The sequence below is a fragment of the Mucor velutinosus genome (assembly GCF_035048745.1).
Source record: "Mucor velutinosus strain NIH1002 chromosome Unknown tig00000165, whole genome shotgun sequence".
Classification (NCBI taxonomy): domain Eukaryota; kingdom Fungi; phylum Mucoromycota; class Mucoromycetes; order Mucorales; family Mucoraceae; genus Mucor; species Mucor velutinosus.
The window spans coordinates 508,155-529,159 of NW_027041913.1; the positions used below are offsets into that span (position 1 = coordinate 508,155).

The 21,005-nt window shown below is 41.5% G+C and overlaps 7 protein-coding genes across 7 annotated transcripts; 2 read left to right on the top strand and 5 right to left on the bottom strand.

Moving 5' to 3' along the window:
* Window positions 1–83: 83 nt before the first annotated feature.
* On the bottom strand, window positions 84–3,038 carry ATC70_003099 (uncharacterized protein; the record flags this gene model as incomplete). The annotated part of the gene is made up of 4 exons (XM_064822466.1): window positions 84–1,430; window positions 1,512–2,492; window positions 2,559–2,888; window positions 2,943–3,038. The coding sequence occupies 4 exons, from the start codon at window positions 3,036–3,038 to the stop codon at window positions 84–86; spliced, it is 2,754 nt and encodes a 917-aa protein (XP_064679066.1).
* A 2,088-nt stretch (window positions 3,039–5,126) lies between these two features.
* Window positions 5,127–7,675, top strand: ATC70_003100 (uncharacterized protein; the record flags this gene model as incomplete). The annotated part of the gene is made up of 2 exons (XM_064822467.1): window positions 5,127–7,523; window positions 7,583–7,675. The coding sequence occupies 2 exons, from the start codon at window positions 5,127–5,129 to the stop codon at window positions 7,673–7,675; spliced, it is 2,490 nt and encodes an 829-aa protein (XP_064679067.1).
* Window positions 7,676–9,248: 1,573 nt separating this feature from the next.
* ATC70_003101 (uncharacterized protein) lies at window positions 9,249–11,541 on the top strand (the record flags this gene model as incomplete). Its single annotated transcript, XM_064822468.1, has 2 exons — window positions 9,249–11,377; window positions 11,430–11,541. The coding sequence occupies 2 exons, from the start codon at window positions 9,249–9,251 to the stop codon at window positions 11,539–11,541; spliced, it is 2,241 nt and encodes a 746-aa protein (XP_064679068.1).
* A 1,500-nt stretch (window positions 11,542–13,041) lies between these two features.
* ATC70_003102 (uncharacterized protein) lies at window positions 13,042–13,323 on the bottom strand (the record flags this gene model as incomplete). Its single annotated transcript, XM_064822469.1, has 1 exon — window positions 13,042–13,323. One exon carries the CDS (start codon window positions 13,321–13,323, stop codon window positions 13,042–13,044), a length of 282 nt encoding a protein of 93 aa, XP_064679069.1.
* A 971-nt stretch (window positions 13,324–14,294) lies between these two features.
* ATC70_003103 (uncharacterized protein) lies at window positions 14,295–15,680 on the bottom strand (the record flags this gene model as incomplete). Its single annotated transcript, XM_064822470.1, has 4 exons — window positions 14,295–15,298; window positions 15,354–15,390; window positions 15,447–15,561; window positions 15,622–15,680. The coding sequence occupies 4 exons, from the start codon at window positions 15,678–15,680 to the stop codon at window positions 14,295–14,297; spliced, it is 1,215 nt and encodes a 404-aa protein (XP_064679070.1).
* Window positions 15,681–15,951: 271 nt separating this feature from the next.
* On the bottom strand, window positions 15,952–17,553 carry ATC70_003104 (uncharacterized protein; the record flags this gene model as incomplete). Its single annotated transcript, XM_064822471.1, has 3 exons — window positions 15,952–16,794; window positions 16,852–16,905; window positions 16,957–17,553. 3 exons carry the CDS (start codon window positions 17,551–17,553, stop codon window positions 15,952–15,954), a joined length of 1,494 nt encoding a protein of 497 aa, XP_064679071.1.
* Window positions 17,554–17,816: 263 nt separating this feature from the next.
* On the bottom strand, window positions 17,817–20,840 carry ATC70_003105 (uncharacterized protein; the record flags this gene model as incomplete). Its single annotated transcript, XM_064822472.1, has 9 exons — window positions 17,817–18,581; window positions 18,631–18,807; window positions 18,861–19,141; window positions 19,199–19,620; window positions 19,683–19,749; window positions 19,815–20,014; window positions 20,072–20,316; window positions 20,390–20,479; window positions 20,535–20,840. 9 exons carry the CDS (start codon window positions 20,838–20,840, stop codon window positions 17,817–17,819), a joined length of 2,553 nt encoding a protein of 850 aa, XP_064679072.1.
* Window positions 20,841–21,005: the final 165 nt, after the last annotated feature.

Sequence of the window (21,005 nt, forward strand, 5' to 3'; positions counted from 1 at the left end):
TTTATATATATATATGGGTGAGATATATATATATATCGTGGTTTTGGGGGGGGGGGATTTTTTTTCTTGATATTTATAAATGTTTAGATGCCATAACGCTCTTGTAAAGGAGCTCTTACTTCTTGTGGCATTGATGTCAAACCTTGCTGCCATTGAACCTCACCAAACATGTTCTTATAACCTAGCAAGATGTTACCAAAAGCTTCGTGCAAAGCAGGTGTGACATTTTGATAGTTTGCGACAGCAGTACAGAAGGCAGGGAACTCCTTGACAGCGCCTTGGGGATTGACCTTGATCATTTCGCATAAACCACTGAAAGCAGAGGACTTTTCTTCATTATCACGAATGGGCGTAAGAGCTGCTAACCAAGGATGGATGAACATCTCAAGATGGGGAGCGACCAGGGTAGGGCAGACGAGACCAATACGACCAATTGTGATGGCAACATTTTCCAAGAGAGTGCGTTGAATTTGAGGGTTGACCATGAGAGGGAACAAGCGCTGCAACAAGGGTTCTACGTATTCTTGAATTTCAGCACCCCACTTGAGAGCAATCTCACCAGCAGCCCAGGTGGCATTGTTGCAGACAGACAAATGCTCGGCTTGAGGATCAATTTGTTGCAGTAAAAGAGGCATGAATTGAGGAACCACGGCACGGATATGCTCGAAACAAGAGATGGCGAGATCACCGAGAAGAGCATATGTGGATTGACGCACTTCGGCAACTTCGTCTTGGATACAGAGAGACAAGAGTTGGACGACAGGAGGATTAGTGCTTGCGACCAAAGGTTCGGCATCCGTGTTCAGAGCCTGGACGATACCAGAAAGTAAATCTAAAGCAACAATCATAAAGTCCTTGTCGGGCTCATCTAAAGTAGGGTCCATAGCGCACAAACGACATTCCTCCAAAGTTTTGCAAACGAGAACAACGCAGCGAGAGTAGACAGGCTCAGCAAAAGGCTTGAATCCCTTACCCAAAGCGGTTGTGACAGATGAAAGACATTCTAACAAGGGGAACAAATCTGTGCTATCGTCTGAGATTTCCTGCCATTTGCTGATGAGGGGCGGCATAATCACATCAATGTATTGAGGGTTGTTCAAAGTATCTCCTACAACATCGGCCAAGGTGCCCACAGTGTCGTAAAGAAGCAGCAAGTTTCTGTGTTGGTATTTGCTGAATGCACTGCAGAGAGTTGTGAGGATAGGTTGAAGATAGGGCACCAAATCCATAGCAGCTTCTTCTTCGAGCAAAGAGAAAGACGAACAAGCAGCTTCTTGGACACGCTTGTTGTTGTCTAAAATGCGTTGCAAAAGGATCTGAGTGAGAGGTTCAAGAAGGTGTTGGCGAGCTTCAGGGCTTTGTCTAGCGCTTTGAACAATCCAACCACAATATCTACCCAAAGTCCAACATGTGATGGATCTAACAAGAGGCTAATAGGATTATTAGAGAGACTAATCTAAACTTGCAACTTTTGCTAGATTCTAACAAAAAAAAAAAAAAAAAAAACTTACCTTGGGGTCATTCAAATTGTTGAGCAAGTAAGGAACGAGCTCGGGGAGATGAGGGGCAATCTCTTGCATACCACCCTCAGCAGCAGCACCGAGAGCCAAGATACCGCATTCTCTGTGAAGCCAATCACTGCTCTCCAACTCGCCCTTCAAGAGAGGAATCAAGATGTGGATGACTTCGGTTTCAAAGGAAGTACACAACACATCAAGCGTAGCAGCACTGCACTTTCTCAAATTCCACTCCCCGTAAAACTCGTCATCTTCGAAATCATCATAGTCATCATCGTCCTCGTCGTCATCCACATCCGAATCATCATCGTCGAGCAAACCACTCTTCTTCTTGTCAGCGTTAGCAGCTTCATCCTCTTTGGTTGTGAGTTCGTTTTCGACAACATTGGCCTTGTGGAAACGAGGCTTGATATCTTGTTCATCATCGGCAATATGGGCATCGTCTTCATCGCCACCAAGCGTCATGAGATCAATTTCAGAGTATACCATACCCTTGAGTAAGACAGGAACCACCTTCTGGAGGAAGGGACGGAGGTGATCACGCAGCTCATCTTGCTCGGCAAAAACGAGCCAGAATTCACAAGCTTCAAGAGCAAGATCGCAATCATCAGATTGAGTACAGAAGAGCATGTAATCCACCAAATCAGGCATGTGAGGTAAAAGAACTTCAGGGCACACCTCCAACAGACTCACTAGAGATTGGCAGACAGCCTTGCGAACATCGATATTGTCGTCTTGAGCTCTATTGAAGAGAGCAATTAAGAATTCATTGATTCTAGTCATCAAAGGCTCTGAGCGAAGAGTGATGAACTGAGAGGCACAGGTAATGGCATTCAAACGAATCTTTCCTTCAGGGTGATCGAAAAAGGCGATGAATTTGGGAATCATGTACTCCAAGGGTTTTACGCCGCCAATAACGCTATCCAGGTCGCGGGAAGAGTCCTCACAAATCTTTTGGAAGGTGCTAAACGCGTTCTACAAGACACAAACAGTTTAGCATATAATCAGCTAGCGAGTGTTTTCCTTTTTCTCGATAGTTACTTCGACCATAGTGGGGTTGCTAGAATCGTCCAATTTCTCCAACAAGACCTGAAGCACTTGAGGCCAGTTTTGAATATTGCCACGAGCCACGATGGAGGCGATAACCAAACTGACAGGCTTGCCGACAGCAGCGTCACCGATGTGTTGAAGACAGCACTCCTTGACGTACTCAAGCACTTGAGGTGAAATATTGGGATAATGAGAGCGAATGTTATTCTTGAGGGTTAAGCCTGCAACAGAACGGATGTACTGATCTTCTTGTGGCATTTGGGTCAAGATGTAGACCAAATAGTTGTTGTAGTCAGGGATTTTGTTAAAGTATTCGAGTCTCTGTGCTATTCTTTAGTCTCTGCTGCTGTTATCAAATACACACGCACATGTTACCTCTTGGACATTTTGGCCGTCGGTGGGGTTGATGGCTTCACGTAAGAGCTGTAAGAGGTCAGAAAGACCTTGAGCAGAAGGTTGCCAAGCACTCATTTGTTATACTTTGCTAGTGTTTAGTTGGAAAAACAAAACAAAATAAGAAAAAGACGAAAAAAAGAGGGAGATAAGTTAGATTTCTCTCTCAAAATAAAATTTTTTTCAACTTGCTATTTTGAGAGGAGAGGAGATTTTTCCTACTGTTTGCCAGTTGTTTGAAATGCATTTACTCTTTAGGTTCCAAAAATGAGAAAAGTGAGATTTAGTACAGCTGGTCTATGGTGTACATACAAGGACTGAAATGCACTTTCGTCAGTTGATGTCCAAGCCAAATACCGAATATACCGCAAGCTGCTCCACCAAAGATCGCAAGGTTCTGGCTGCTCATGTGTTTCGAAAAAAAAGACTCAATTTCTCTTCCCCATGGCCATCCCCAGTATCCTACAACCAGCGTTACGTTGCTTTGAAGCAAGAAGGCGGTGATAATAAGAAACAGAATAGCAAGACAGCCAAGAACATCCCTTCCAAAATTACAGACCACTATCAGCACCCAAATCCAAACGACACTAACGACAATCTCATCCCCCCCCCCAAAGACAATCCTCGCTTATGATGGTGCAACTGTTGGGACGCCAATTGGCTGTTGTAGTGGGCCCTACAAAAGAATATGGAAAGCATTGTACTTGGAAGCTATTCAAAGCCATGGAGCCATACAATTATTTGATATCGGCGAGTATCTGACGTCCCAAATGTGCATCTCTTGCAGGCAGAAACAGTTGACCAATGTCAAGAATAGAACAGGATCCAGCATGCGCGCCGTACTGTATTGCCCCACATGCAAAACCAATATCAACAGAGACCAAAATGCAGCAAAGAGCATGCGTGATATCTTTGTGTACATGGCAAGAAATGACAACGCAAGACCACCTAGTTTCAAAAGGCCTGAAAAGAACGACTGAATCTCTTATCCTGACATGCCATAGAGTAGCACTATTATTTTTTCTCGCTATATGTCAATAAAGTCAACATATCATTTATAATGCTTTTCTATTAAAAGGCAATCTTATCAAGTAAAGTAGCACTTAAAGTTGCGCATGTACAAGATCCTCATGATATATGTTGACTCTTGTTGATTGACAAGGATTCCATTTTTCTCATCTTTTATGAATGAAGATGTGTCATTGTCTTTATGCTTGCTGTCTAGATGATGTAGAAAGAGTGCATATGATGCAATACTGGTTCAAAAGTGGCCATGTTGAAGCTGCCTCATTAACGCTCGTCATATGTGTTCAAGCAAGTAGAATACATTTCATGTCGACTCGCTAAGCATGCGCAGCTGGGATGATCTGCTTGATGAAGGGCACTATTCACTAGTCAAACACACCATAAATTGTTAGCCGCATTACTCAGATAGCTCTATTCAGACTACTTCGTAACGAAATGTGCATTTCGATCTTAAACACACAATCAAGGTATGGTACTCGAAGGGAAAAAATCGATACAGTAAGATTTTGAATTTCAGGCAAGATGAGGATTTCAAGAATTGAAAGCATTTTCAAATCGAGATGTGTGCTACCGTTAACCAGACGAAAACTGTGCTGTTGCAGTGTATGACACAAACAGAGCTATACGCTACCTTTTTTTTTTTTTTCCTTGGGATCTAAATGGGGGCCCATGGGTAATATTTGGGAAGGTTTACTAAGTAGCAATCTGATCCAAATCAGATTTGGGTGGCTGAGCTGTTGGATGAAAAGCTCTAGTAATAATAATACCAAGTAAGCAGAGCAAGCCAATCTATTTTTATCATCCCTAAGAGCGCAAAACTGATTTGCTGATGATCCCCTACACATAAACACTGAGCAATATTGCAAGCTGTATTTGTCACACAGAATACACGGAATATAATCAAACATGTAAAGCGCAAATCTCGTATAGTGGGGTTTGAATATCTAATGTTGGGATGATTGTTGCAAATAAATGAATGAGGAACAGGTGAGACCACACGAGCGTCTATTATAGTATAAAGTGTGGGCGGATGTGCCTAAAAATATAACACACAACTCCTCAAAAAATCACTAGTAGGAGGCGCCTCAAAATTAATTCTGGTCCTCTTCCTTTCTTTCTTTTTACTTTATATACGGCAAGATGAAATTTGGACAAGAATTGCAAGAGAATATATACGAACCTTGGCGTCTGGAATACATTGCTTACGACGACATCAAATTAGACATCAAAGAGAGGCAACAAGACCATGCATGGAATGATTCTGATGAAAAGGACTTTGAGACAGCCTTGCGTTTAGAAGCAGACAAGGTTGATTTCTTTATCAACAGAAAGCAGAGAGAAATTGAGTCTCGCTTGGCCTATTGCGAGAGAACATTGACTCAACAAAGCAAGAACATATCACCAACAGTTGCCAGAAGTTTGTATGATTCAACAGACGACGCCTTGACTGAAATCTTGATGGATTTGAATGATCTCTCCAAATTCACTCGTTACAACTTTTTGGCTCTGCAAAAGCTCATCAAAAAGCATGACAAATATACAAACTACAATGCTCAGCCATTATTTGTGGACATCATTCGCTCGAAATCATTGGATAGACAGAGATTTGATGTGGCTCTTGTTAAAATCTCAACCCTACATGATCTTTGTCAGCTACATGGTGAGGCAAGATCTGGTAATGCTGCTGCTGGTTTGGACCAAAACGCTTTTGAACGTGCAACTGCTAAATATTGGATTCACCCTGACAATGTGACGGAACTGAAAGCCATCCTGCTATTCCACCTGCCTGTGCTTGTGTTCAACGCTGACAAGCCCATTGAACCTGAGGATAGTGCCATCTCGAGTGTTTATTTTGACAACCCTGACTTTGATCTCTATCAAGGCCGTCTTCAACGAGATGAATCTGCTGAAGCTATCCGTTTTCGCTGGTATGGTCCAATGGAGTCGAATAGTATCTTTATTGAACGCAAAACACATCATGCTCCTTGGTTGGATGGCGCTTCCGTCAAAGATAGATTTCGCTTGGATGCTGACAAAGTCGATGCGTATGTTGCTGGTACATACACTGCTGATCAATATGCACAAGAACTTAGGGACAAAGGCACTCCGGAAGATGTGGTCAAGGCCAACTACTTTATTGCTTCTGGTGTTCAAAAATCCATCACAGAGAAGCATTTAGAACCTGTTATGCGAGTGTTCTACAATCGCACTGCTTTCCAGATTCCTGGCGATCAACGTCTTCGTATTTCCCTGGATACAGACCTCACTTTTGTGCGTGAAGACGGCATGGATGAAAGAAGAAAAGGTGCCTGGCGTCGGCCCGATATGGGCATAGATTATCCGTTCAACAACTTGAACCCTGCCGAGGTTTACAAATTCCCTTATGCAGTACTTGAAACTAAATTACAAACCCATCTCGGCCAAGAACCTCCTCAATGGCTTACCCGCTTATTAGAGTCTCAATTAGTCTATGAGGTTCCCCGCTTTTCAAAGTTCCTGCAAGGTGCTGCCTTCTTCTGGAACCCACGTTTACCTCTTTTACCTTGGTGGCTAAATCAATTGGAGTTGGACATTCGTAATGCCAAGCAGCCCACTGGCAATTTCACTGGTCTCTCGAGATCCAAGAGTCTAAAGCCCTTGATTGATGGTAAATACCGCATGGGTTATCTCGAATCACAACTTGAACGCTCTTCTACTCTGAAACGTGCTCCAAGTACCAACAAAAAGCCTGCTGCCGCTTTGGTGCGTGGCATGTCGACGCGATCCACCAAAATGCCCCGTAGCAGCGAAACCACTCCCTTGGGCGGCAGTATGCCATTAACACGTGCGTCTACTACTGGCAATACACCCTCACCGTCGTCTGAATCACCTGTCATGGGCAAGAGAGGCAGCAATCCATTCGATGATCCTATTTGGTCTCAACACGACATCTCGTACGACAACATTACGTTGGGTGCTCGTGGCTCGTATGCTGGATCCGGATCCATGTCCCGTAACCGACCCGACAGTCGTCGCCATGATTACCTCGATACCTCTTCCACTGAATTCCTGATGAGTGGAAAACAAACGCCACGTTCCTCCTATGTACAAAATGAAAAGCACATGTCAACTGATAAATTAGGTGAAGAAGCCCGGCTCAATGCTTACTTTGATGAAGATATCAGTGCTTTAGAAGAAGGTAATTCTGGTGAAGAGATGACTGAAAAAAAGAAAAAGAAGAAGAAGAACAAGAAGGACAAGGAAGATGATGGTGCTCGTATTGAACCCAAAGTGTTCTTTGCTAGTGAACGTACATTTATTCATTGGCTTCATTTTGCTGCTATCATTTTAACTGCTGCTTTAACCTTGTTAAATTTCGGTGATAATGTCAACAGAATTGTCGGTGGTGTGTTCTTTGGTATTTCTCTGATATTCGCTCTATATGCTTTTGGTTTCTACAGATGGCGTGCATATCGTATCACCAACATGCCACATTTACGTTTCGATGATATCTATGGTCCTGTATTTTTATGTATTTTATTGATTGGCGCCTTAGTGGTAAGTGGGCATTACTTGATACCATACAGTTTGATAATAACCACATCTCTTTTCTGTAGCTCAACTTTGCTTTAAGATTCAATAGTCCACCCACAAACACTGGCTACTTGGGTATCAATAGCACAGACTCTTCCTCTAATAATGGTCTCTAATCATTCCTAGTTTCTATCTTTATACTTCATACCCTCAACTTTTTATTATGATTACATATATATACTATTCTCATTCTTTTTCAGTTATAATAAAAATATACATCTCATCTTAATTGCGTGATAACCTATGATTTAGCCATTGGTTTTTATAATAGCAGCACAGCAAAGAACTCTCATGTCTCATAGTATCATGAACTACAATTACCTGTAACTGTAGTATCACAGTGCTACATCATTCATTCTTACTTATGATGCCGAGTCATCGTCTCTGATCTCAATTATTTCCATAGCAACCAATTTAGAGTTTGACAGGTGGACCCTGGCAACGAGGGAAACCATAGCAACCAGGAGCACTATAGCAACCAGGAACACCATAGCAACCAGGAACACCACAACAACCAAATGCTGTACGTTGTGGCAACGGCCATGCAACAAAAGGCTCAATATATATTTCCTATTTATAAATAACCTAGAACCAACATTTGGTTGCCATGATTCTTCAAATCAACATAGTATCACCTCCTCTTTTATTATTGTTGAGGCAAAAACAAGTTTGTTTAATTTGGCCACAAGCCTGATTTCTTAATTTGACATGTTATAACGATGTTTTCAATAAACAACACATTAGCACATGAAAGTCTTGGATTGAATATTCCTGGAAGGAACAATACTGACGATTTGATATCGTAATTGCAACTGTAAAATGTTATTTATAGCTTTATTTTTAGCTTAAAGGGAATTCTCTATTTGGGTATTTATATATCTTGCAAATGGCTATTTTCCCCAATTACAGACATATAAACGTACGTACATGACATGGCTCTTTTGTTGGTGATAGCATGTACTAAAGTATGGAATGTGTCATGAATTATTCCAGCCACGGCTGAACCAATTTTCAGATTCTAATGGAAGCTTTTTATATTGGCGATCAATGATTATGTATCATATTAATCATAATCTGAAATGATGCTGGGTGAAACAGTTTTTTTTTTCGGTGTTTTATATCATGCCAATGATGCTGGTAAGTTCCATAAATCTTAAGTGAATGTACTATTTGTATATACGCAATGCTCAGCATGAGATATTTTTAAACATTGTACCTTTGTCTCACCAAACTTGTCAATGAACACAGATCAAATGATGCTTATTACCAAGAAATTCTGCCATCAAGCTTTTTGAAATGGAGCTATACATGGCTACGCATGTGTTTCTGTGAAGGATCCTCGGTGTTTCGCTTTAACCGAGCCTCAACAAACTAGAAACAAAGCCAAACCAGAGGCTGGAGCTGCCAAGCGATAAGCCTGTTTATTGGTCATATACCAAGTTTCGGTCAGCTAAAACAACCACTTTAAGTATATCCATAATAGTGTTGTTGGATTTGGGAAAACCGAGTTATTTATAACATCACTCACGCACGCTCACGCTGCCTCACGCACACAGGTTCATACGCAATTAAAAGGACCGAAACAATGTTCTATTAATCATACATCTAAAAAAAATTTTCCCTCTTCTTTCCTTCCTTCTTGCTCTTTCTCACTTTTTCCCATTCTTGTTTGTTTGTTACATTTGCAACATGAAATTCGGTGAACACTTGCAACAAGAAATTTTCCCTCCTTGGAGGTTATCCTACATCTCCTATGATGTGCTAAAGAAAATGCTCAAATGTCGTCAACTCGATCACAAATGGAATGGCGATGACGAAGACGAATTCGTAAAAAAGTTGGAAAACGAATTGGAGAAAGTATATGATTTTGTATCAGCAAAATTGGGCGAGGTGGAAGCGAGAATCAGTTACTGCGAACGCACAATTCAGACGTTCATCAGCAATCCCACCTGGAGTTCAGACCAAAATTGGACAATCATGGACGACGCATTGACTGAAGTTTTATTTGATGTTAATGACTTGGCTAAATTCACTAGACTCAACTATATTGGCTTCCAGAAAATCATCAAAAAGCACGACAAATGGACCGGCCTGCAATTGAAGCAAGATTTCATTCCTCAATTAAGAAGCAAGCCATTAGATAAACAGCGATTTGATGTTGCTATTGTGTTCATCTCTGCTTTGCATGATCTTTGCCGTCAACGTGGAAAGCCTCGTGCAGCTACAGCCAACAGCAGCAATGATTCACTCACTCCTTCCAGCGACAAGGGCACTGTCAAATATTGGGTCCATCCGGACAACATTACAGAAGTCAAGTCCATCATCATGCTACACTTGCCTGTCTCCATCTACAACAAAGATAAGCGCTATGAAGCATCTGATTCTGCCATCTCCAATGTTTATGTTGATAACGAAGAATTCAATCTCTATACTGGTCTTTTACAACGTGATGAGGGTGCCGAGGCAATTCGTTTCAAATGGCATGGTGCTACATCAACTCCCGATGTGTTTGTTGAACGTAGCACACACCATGCTGAATGGCTGGACGGTAAATCTATAAAAGACCGTATTCAAATGTTGAGTGAAGATGTCCACAAATTCATCAATTGCACTTTGACAGCTGATGAATTTGCTAATCGACTTCGATCCAAAGGCACAGATCCCAAGATTGTAGACGACTGCAAATTTGTAGCTTCTGGTGTGCAACAATCTATCAAGAACAAGCAACTGCAGCCTGTGTGCCGTATCTTTTACAACCGTACAACTTTCCAATTACCCGATGATCCTAGTGTGCGCATCAGTATTGACAATGATTTGACCTTTATTCGTGAAGACAACTTTGATGGTGTTGTGCGCAGAGGCCCTACTGATTGGAGACGTCCCGATGTCGGCATTGACTATCCCTTCAGCTATCTTGATGAATCTGAAATCTTACGCTTTCCTTATGCAGTGCTAGAGACCAAGACCAAGAAAAAGGCCCCTTCTTGGCTTGCCAAGTTATTGGAATCTCACCTCGTGCATGAAGTACCTCGTTTCTCCAAGTATTTGCATGGTGCGTCTTACCTATTCCGTGATCGTATTCCATTACTGCCTTGGTGGCTGTCAGAGATGGAAATCGATATTCGCAAACCTCGTGCAACTAATTTTGGTCTGACCCGTTCGCAGTCATTTAAACCTCTCATTGATGGTCAATATCGTCGCGCTATGGAAGCAGAAGAGATGCGTATGGAAATGGTGAATGAAACATCTTTAGGCAGGAGAAGCATAGACACACTGAGTGGCGGATCATCACAAAAGCTAATCAAATCCAATAGCAGCGAGTTCCTCAATGCAAGCAGTGTGAACAGATCAGATACTGCAGCCTGGGAGAACAAGCCTCATCGTATGCAATCTACTCTTGTTGTCAAAGGTGATGATCCTCTCAATTATGGTCCACTTCGCCAAAAGAACATCAAACGCAAAGACAAAGAATCAGGCGATCTTGGTGAAGAGATTGATTTCAATAACGGTGATATTCGATTAGACATGGGCGCTTCTTCTGGTGGCAAAAAGATATTTGAAGACACCATGTACATCAAGGACCCCAATGATCCCAACAACAAGATTCCTGTCAAGAAAGTCAAGGTTGAACCCAAAGTTTTCTTCTCCAACGAACGTACCTTTATCGCCTGGCTTCAATTCTGTGCCCTGCTATTGTCCGTTGCATTGAATTTGCTTAATTTTGGTGATAATGTGTCTCGTATTGCTGGTGCCATCTTCATTGGTATTTCAGCAGGTATTGCTATTTATGCATTATATCAATTTGAAAAACGTGCTTGGTATGTATTTTATAGTGCTCTGTTATTATGCTTGGTACTAACTTATTTATAGGATGATTAATCGTCGTATCGTGGGTCGTTATGATGATCTCTGGGGCCCTGCTGTCCTTTGTTTCCTCTTGGTGGGCGCTTTGATTGTCAATTTTTACCTTCGTTTCCGTTAGATTTTGTTCTTGTTCTTGCTCATTTAAAATGTATATATATATATATTATATTCTTATCCATCATCGTTATTAGCTTTTAGCTCTCTTTTCCTCACACGCACACTATACCTTTATTTTTCATGATTTAGTAAAAATACTCATTTTGTAATACATTGCGCAAATTTGACCTGAGAGAAGTGACCGAAAGTACTATACAAACACTTTATTAAATAAATATATACTATCAAACAACGAGAGGCAATTATCCTATTATTGTAGATTGAAATCTCACTTTTTGTACTTACTCTACTACCTGGCAACCCTTCTTAGGCGACCTATAACTGTGGATCTGACTCTTAGTACATGTCCCCAGGATTGTATCAATGGAAGCGGTACGTGTACGGGCAAATAGCATACTTAAATGTCCATAACTGCTCGTGAGTATGCAAAGTACAGCGAATTCTGGGAGTATTCTAGCCCTGTTTTTTCGTGTTTAAAGCCGTTTAGATGGTCAGAATAGCACCAAACAGTTGCTCTCATCTGGCAGTTACTTTCTGACACCTTTGCTCAACTTTTTGGGGACCAAAAAAACATGGACAAAAATCGGCCAAAAAGCATGAGGTACTCCTCATGGTTTTCATTGAAAATCAAACAATCGCGTTTTTGACCTTGATAACGAAGACTTTTACTATGGTATATATAAGATCAAAATGTTTCTATCGATTCAACGTAACTCCTGAAATCATGTTTGTGGGACTTTGGTATGGAAAATTTCGACTTTTTGGCCAGAAACCTCTTTTCATATTTTCATAAATTGCTCGGTAAGTTTATTCAAAACATCTACCTTGCTTGGTACCATTGGATGCGCCTTGAAAAGTACTTCAAGATTGTATTAGGAAGCAAAGGCTGATCATCACAACTTGTATAGTCGAATCTTACAAAATAATTCAATCAAGTCGAAACTAACCAAAATTTGGTCAATCTTAAATGCCCAAAAGTATTCGGAGTCTAAACTGGGTTTAGCTGCTGGCAAAACTGTTATCATGCTGTTGGAAGCTATAAGAAGGGCATTGTAGAGTGGAAAGTACTATAACTAGTTACAAATACGTTGACTTGATATAATTTGATGCATTTTCTAGCCTCAATAAGAAAACTTGGCATTGTCTATTGTTACTCAACGACTATAATGATCCATATTCCGCGCCATGGCTGGCAGCGGCGCAACTAGCTTTTAAGATTATGAAGCTAGACTCAAAAGGTCCGAAGAATAGCGTAATTCCTGATGGTGCACCATGATACAAAATGCTTCTTTTTCTGTAACATTTTTCTGCCCAGAAAAAACTGACAATTCGATTCCACGGTTGAGAAGCAATTTATGTATGTAACATTGAAGTAAATTTAGAAGCTCAATTATTTTTTGTTAATCATGATACCATAATGACATGTGGGTACAACATTGGTCTTTTTATAGGTTATAATACCCGAGAAAAACGCAAGAGATCTCTTAACTTTTATTTTGTGCTAAGCAGAGTTCAAAACTGGAGATGCGTCTGGATTAAAGTACTCGGGAAAGTTATCGACATCGTCAGATAGTTCGCATAAATGATGCAGCCCATTGATGGGATAGACCAAATCCATATGAAATGACATGTTGGCGAGCACATAGTCGTCTACCGTCATGGTATCCATGGCATAATACAATTCCAGAATGAGGTAGCTGCAGATTACACTGGAAATTGCAATGGGTCCTAAAATTTGCACAGGATTTAACTGATAGACGCCTCGTAATCCTACTGAGCTCATGCAAACTGAAGCTACACTACAAAAGCTGACGTTTTCTTTTTTTAAAACAATTGCTAAATGCCTGTAGAGAAAATGCTCTACAGTTTTACACTTACATTGGTTTTGTACCTTGAAATTTAAACTTTGTTTGAAATGTGTAGATTACTATGACAAGTATGCCAAAGCATGTCATTGTAAAGACCAATAAACCATACTCTTGGAAGGCTTTCGACACTAGAAAATATAAGCGCAAGTTAAGTAGAGTAAGCTCATGATGGATTCAATGGTGTATATGATACCTATATCCGAAAGAATAAATGCCATCAGTAACGAGTACACTACCAACATGACAAACCGGTTAATTGTTGATAACTGGTAGTATTGGGTCCATAATTGCCAAGCTGCTCCTACCAACAGGATAGTGGCTGGAAATAGTACAACCCACCAAACATATCGACTATAGTATATCAAGCAAAAATTGAGTCTCGATGCGTTGCTTCTCTAAGGTCACAGCTGTACCTTTCCTCATGCCAATATGTGAAATGCAAAAATAGAGTACTCATTACCGATATCATCAATAGCTGAACCAGCGTTATTAGGTACACTTTTCGTATGAATTCTGATTGTAAAACACTGTTAAATCAATGATGGAAGTATGCAGATGGAAGGATACAGACTCATTTGAGAGAGAACTGAGCTTCTAGCGACACTTGTCCCAAACAGGTCAAGATCTTGTCCAGATCCCAGCCGATCAAATCTCTGGTGTATGGACAAGGAGCCGTAAAAACTGGCATTTGACAATGTGCGTGTAATTTCTGTAGGAAGCGAAAGTCTGTTGTTGGGGGTATAATTAAATGCCATGATAGATTGAGCAAGAGAAAAAATGAATTTGTAAGGCTTTATTGTTTATATCCTATATTGTCACTGCTACCCTTTACCCCGTGTATGTATCAAACGCATAAAGGATACAGGTGACTTTACTACTAGCGTTACTATTTCATGTGATTCTTCATATTGTCAAATTCGCTGTTTGGATAATCAAGGTGATTTGGAATCTGATCTGTTCTTCTACCGAAAGCTTCATATACTGTGTTGACCAAATTGCGAGGATCATTTGGAATACGATCAGCACTCAATTCCCAAAACATGGCACCGCCCAAATGTCTTCGCTGTATGTAATCACATTTCTGAGTGACAATCTGTGGCGTATCGTAAGTGATGAATTCCCTAGCGTTGGGATCGTAAGACCAAGAAGCCATTCTCTGATGATCGTTGTATTCAGTAGCGCCAGGCTTTGGTAGACATTTGTAGTCAAACTGGCCTTCCTCCCATGTGCCTTTCGGGACACCTTGGAATCCACATTCTGGACCATCTGTATTAGAGAATCCACGACCATACACAGGTAAGCCCATGACCAGTTTGTTGGGAGGAACACCTGCGGCCAAGTAATCATTGACAGCTTGATCAGTGTTTAGTGTGCCACCAAACATGGCAGCTTGGTGGCCCGTTTTACTATCCCAGGAACCAGCATAATCGTATGCCATGAGGTAGAATATATCAACATAAGGTTGCATTTCAGCCAAGCGTAATTTCCTATAATGTTCAGGTCCACAAGGCACGGCGACAGTTAACAGAAGACGAGGTTGATTCAATTGGTTGCATTGCTGTTGATAAGCATCCAATGCGATACGAGTCTCGTATAACAAATGCACATAATGAAATGCTTCCTGGTCGCTCTTGGGGTACTCCCAATCGATATCCAAGCCATCCAAACCCAGATCTGCAATCAGTCTAATGCTGGTTTGAATGAACCGTTGACGTTTAGCCGGATCAGAGGCTACTGTGGCGAAATTTTTGGACCATGTCCAACCACCCACACTGAGCGATACCTTTAAATGACGATGCTGTTGCTTGAGTAGATAGAACTGCTTGAAATTACCATATAGGTTGTTGCCCTGATCATTCCAACTATCCTCTCTGCCATTGACACACTCGTCTAGTTGCCGTTGAATTTTAAAAATCCATTTACTGCTTTGATGAGATTGACTTACTCGCAGGGAAGTGCTTTTCCTTGTCGGCATATGCATCCTGAATTCATATAAGCTTAGTTTGTATGCATCTTCATAATACTATGAGAAATCTACCCCGAGAACAACTTGGCCGTCTTCTTGAAGATTAGCAAAAGCGTACAAAATGTGCGTTAACTTGCTTGCTTGCGCTGCTACGTCTATGACATTGTACTTTCGATCATAAATACCCCTAAGAAGCATGGAATTTTATCAGTCATATACACCTGCGGTCATTTTTTCTATCACTTACCAATTGGCAAAATAGCCTGCAATCACTGGGCCGTTAGTAGCTGGAGGAGGAGCTTGCATATGTCGAAATTAATGAAAGAAAGGAAAATAAAAGATAATTCATCCAAGCAAATATTCTAAAAATATAAGCCCTATTTTGAATTTCCGTGAGGTCTCATTTTGTGTTTCCCAACAGACCCAACATCATTACAGGTAGACATCAAGAATCAGAAACATGATCAAGCACGCATACTGACAAAGAGGTCTTTTAAATAGTTCGTCTTGTGAACAACGTATAGCAGTGCCATTCAGCATGTGCTTGCCTTTAAACAACCTCCCCTTTATTTGTGATTTACAGGTAATAGATGATGATACATGAAATAGTAAAGTACAAACCAAAATAGTGGTGCACAACACTCGGCGTGCTGGCAGAGATATAGGCATGTTCATCTTTACTAGTAACGTTGACAGAGTTGTGCTGATGCTGGTGCTTTCTACGAAGACCATGATGATTGGAAGACTGCAGCTCGTTCATGACCATTTCCGTCATGCCTTGTTGTTGATAGATCAGTAAAGGCGGAGCTCTATTAGGATGATGGACAGTGGAATAGCCTAGCTCCTCAAACACGCTCAATAACAATGGTCCAATGGGCCCATCACCACCACCTTGTTTGATCGCTTCTGCCAATGTTAACCCACGGTCTTGCATGAATCGCATCAAAAAGTCGGGCGATTTGGTGTACGTTGCATAATCAACATGTGATACCGAGGATCCAGGCTGAAATGGTTGCAGACCTGTTTCTAATACAATGGGACCCAAGTCAGAGAAGACGTCTAGCCCGAGTGAACCTGCTTTTGTAGCGAGATAGCCCATCTCCTTTGCTGCCGCAAATCCAGGTGATGTGGTCAGATCAGAAATAGATGTAGCGTGTATTCTGTTGAGCTGGCTAGTGTAATTTGACACTGAAATGGAAGAGCGTATAGTCATACTGTTGCTGTCGTAATCCAGCACTACCATTAGTCGGTCCATGGCACTCTCTAAGAATTGTGTCGAGTGCAATCCGTTAGTAGATGTAGGGCTTATCATTCGTATGAGCTGATTTGCCATGAACGGTGATGGATCTGGTGTCAACGCTTTGCTAGAAATGTACTCATTCCAGCCCGAGTAGAAGCCTAAGCCATGCATAAACTCGTGCTAGCAATACAGATATGAATTTGGTGTATATAGTGTGTCATAACAAGGTGTATTTACCAGTATCACGAACGAAAAGTCTGCTTGATTCGAGTCAATGGGTAGTCCGTCCTCCTATAAAATACGGTCAGTCTATCATCCATGTTGCTTCATAACGTATATAACCTCAAACCAAAATGGAGCATCCGCATTGAATACGCTGAGAATATCATACTCTGCAAATTTTGGGTGGTCTTGTAGCATATACTGTTTGACAAGAGCCTGTGGGTGCAGACGCAATAATCCATCGTCATTCAGTAATGGCATTGCGCGTGCTGGTGATGATCCTCCCAATGTCATCATATTTTTACCGCATTCATTGCCCATTTGGCAGAACGATATCAGGGTCGCATTGACTTTAATGGGCTCTCGAAACAGAATCACGCTGGAAATCACGTCTGCTGCTTTTTTGAATGCTCTTTCTGCCTTTTCGCACACATTTCTCGGTGCATGATAGCACTTGAATGAAATGTCGATAGGTGCGAATGCAGTAGGCTGATCTGCTGTACCAGATGACGAAAACCGGAGATATGAAGGATGTAGATCCATCATGTCTGCATTACTGCCACATGGTGTCCATTCATGCGGCTTAATTTTCTTGTTACTGAACGCTTCAAAATTACTATCCAAACACATGTATTCTATGTCTTTTCCATTTTGAACAGGTTGTGCTGATACAAAACTTCCGAGAACGACTAGGCCTAAATAAATTGGCAGGAACATGGTATAATAATCAAGAAGAAAGAAGAGTTTGGCAATGCCAATGATTTATTCTTCCGTTTTCATTCAATTCATAGAATGGCAGCATGACACGATTAAGAGTTTGAGTTTTGGCTCGGGTGATTTCTACTTTAGATTTCTGCAAATACTCTCATTGCTGTGCAATGGAAGCTTATTACACTACGGGTTGTATACATTGGCATGTTCATTTATTATCATTCAGCATACATAGACAGCAACATAAACTAAACTGTTGTCTGAATAAATTATGATCCATCATAAAAGAAACGACGAGTCATTTTAGCACCTTGATCTTGCTGCGTGGTTTTGAACTTGTTACTGATGGAACCTGCTGGATCGCTCTTGGAGCTACTTTCGCTACTATCAAGCAACACTGCTGCTGTTGCTGTATTCATGATACTGTTGGGCGTACCTCCTGTACTCACAGCTCTTTTCATTCTGTTGGAAACAGCATTATCATCATCATTCAATGCTGCTGCCATCTTGAGTCTCTGAAGATAGTCACCTCGATTACTGCCATAGTAAAAACTGCTATCATGGCCACTGCTGGGTGCGTTTTCATCGTATCCGCTCAGTTCACTCATCTTGAACACAAGAGAATCATCGTCATCCAAAGCGCCGCCACTGCTACTGGTACAGTGTTGGCGAACAGGCATTTTAGGCGGTGGAGGTGGTGGTGGCGCTTGTCTGTTCTTGAGGGGTGAGAATGTCACTACCTCTGCTGCAGAATGTCTGTTGAAGGAGGTATCATTATGACGAACAGCTCTGGTATGGGCTGTTGCGTTAGCAATAGGATGAATCGCAGATTCTGTCGCATGAAGTGGTGATGGTATAGCTGGAAGATTCAATCCTTTGGTAAGCGAAGATGATGATGAAGATTCGTACGAATAATTCGCTTGATGTTGCTGCTGTTGTTGGGTTTGCTGCTTTAGTTGCGGCTGGCTCAATATCATTGAATCAGACAGAATAGTATGTGTTTCCTGAATGTTCTTGAAATGAGATAAGGGTTTCTGGAGCACAGTTTAGAGTCAATGGAAACAATGCTAGTTGTATACTTACCATTGCTCCACCCTTTTCTGCTTGCTCATGTGCTGCTGATATGCTGGTATCGTTCGCCGCACTGGCAGCAGCAGTGAAGCTTGGCTGAGATGTTTGCTGTTGAAACAATTTGAGCTCCTGTTTAGCAGCAATAAACCTCATAAACTCTTCCAAATCCTCCTCGTCTTCCTCAGATTCCTGCATGCAACAAAATCAGTCGAGATATCGGCTTAATATTTGTAGAAACTGACCAGATTGATGGAGCTATGATCACTTGTTCTTGACCATCTCCTTGTCATACTGATCTCAGTCATTGTATCACCTGCTGCGACATTATTGGAAGATCCCACCCGATGCATATGGTGATGGATGCTGCTACTCGCACTAGCATTGCTGCTTCCACTGTGCGTATTACCCTTTGAGAAGAACTTTTCAAAACTAGAAGAGAATTCAGGCTTTCGTCCAAATGATCCACTTTCAGGTCTGATGGGTCTTTCAGGCGTGTCTGAGCGAGAATGGTTAGAAGATGTAACTACTTGAGAATTAGCAAAAAAGCAAATGAAATGATAAATTTCTCGTTAATAGTTACACATGAGCTCCTTTTGGGGTGATGATGATAACGAAGGCGACTTAAATGGTGATACCAATGGCGCAGATATGCGTCTCTCCAGTTGAGATGTATGGGTGTTGGTGCCGGATGCTGTGGTAGACGATATCGAAGTCATTGGATAGTGGTTGCTACGGCTCGATATACTAGCTGATGCTGCCGCTGATGTGCTTCGCTGAGATTGCAGTCTACTTTTGGCAGAGGTAACACTAGAAGCTGTAGGGAATACAGGCACTGGTGGCGGAGGTGGTGAGGGCATTGTCTTCTCTCTGCTCTTTTCCATTCTGTACTTGGTCATGGTTGGCGTAAAGAAGTTCTCCTCCACATCTATACCATGCAATGGTGAATCCTCTTTTGTATCAAATTTGCAATGCTCTCGGAATAACAGCTTCAGTTTGAATGTACTATTCTAAGTCAAGATCAATCAATGGATGCGAATTTAGATTTTCAGTGGCCCACACTTTACCCCAAAGGTGTTGAAATATCGCTGAATTCATACAGCTGAATCGTATCGACGCTTGTGAGAGCATGATCTGTGTGTAGTTTGCGATCAGTATCACTTGCCAAGATCCCACATTCGAATCCCCCCCTTATATACCAAGTGATATTTCGTCCTTTCTGTTGAAGTGATTTGTCGATAATCTGTATCCTAATGAAATCTCTCCATTATGCAGTTTCAACCGCTGATACAAGCTATAGCTGGGCAATACTCTCACCAATGAATGCAGTGATCTAAAGAATACGATGGATCTCTTGTACAAATTTGGCAAGTCAACGGGATAATCAGGCAGAGGATGACTATGGACATGATGCAAGTGTTAGTGCTACCCACGCACGCCAATGATTTACGCTTACTTTAGCGATAGAGTCCATGATTCAACCAGAATACGCTGTACATCGTTTTGCTGTATTCCCAAATCCAACTTGCGCCAACCATAAACATCATCACCTTCCTGCAGCAAATCAGGCTCTGTGGTTTCCAAGTAGATATCAATGACAAGTGGCGGCGGCTCCTCTTCTTCTTGCTGGTATTTGACCAATGATTTCCAGAATTTGAGCTCTTCCTTGAGTTTTTCGTTATCGCTTGTCGTTATATTGAACTATAAGATGTGCTTTTAAAGCTTAGTAAATGCTACGGCAACAAATCAATGTTCATGCAATTAGTATGTGTACCCATTTGTTTAGCTTCTTTTTCCCTGATGTGTTTTTCATATTTGGTATCCTTGATTGTATAATAATTTGGGCTGTTTTGGTATAAAAGTTCTGCTTCATGCGTAAGACACTATATAGCTATATTCACGCAGTCTACTCGACCTACCTGAATGATGGACTCTAATTTGGCATTTCTGTTGCTGCTGCTGCTAGTTGAAATAGAAGACGATGAAGAAAGCGGAATGACGGGGGGCTGTCCTTTTCTATAGCTGTTGTTCCTGCTGCTGCTGCTGCTGCTGCTACCTGTAGGCACGGCAGTACGATTCGCAACTGCGGATAGTAGTATAGATGTAGAAGGCGACAACGAAGCAGCTGAGGAAGCCAACGAGCTCTTTGACAAACTACTTGTTGATGTCATGATAGGATCGGGAGGTTTGTTCTGCTTGGGTGAGTTGGACAATGGTTTGGTCATTTTAAGTAAAATGTGAGAGAAACAGATAACAAAAGATAGGAACAAAAATCTAGGTACATAAAGCATATTAGCAGATTCTATTTGCAGCAATTTTCATGCTAATTCGTTTTGTGTGTGTGAATAAAACCCAGTAGTAGTGGTTCAAGCAACAGCAGCAGCAAGCAG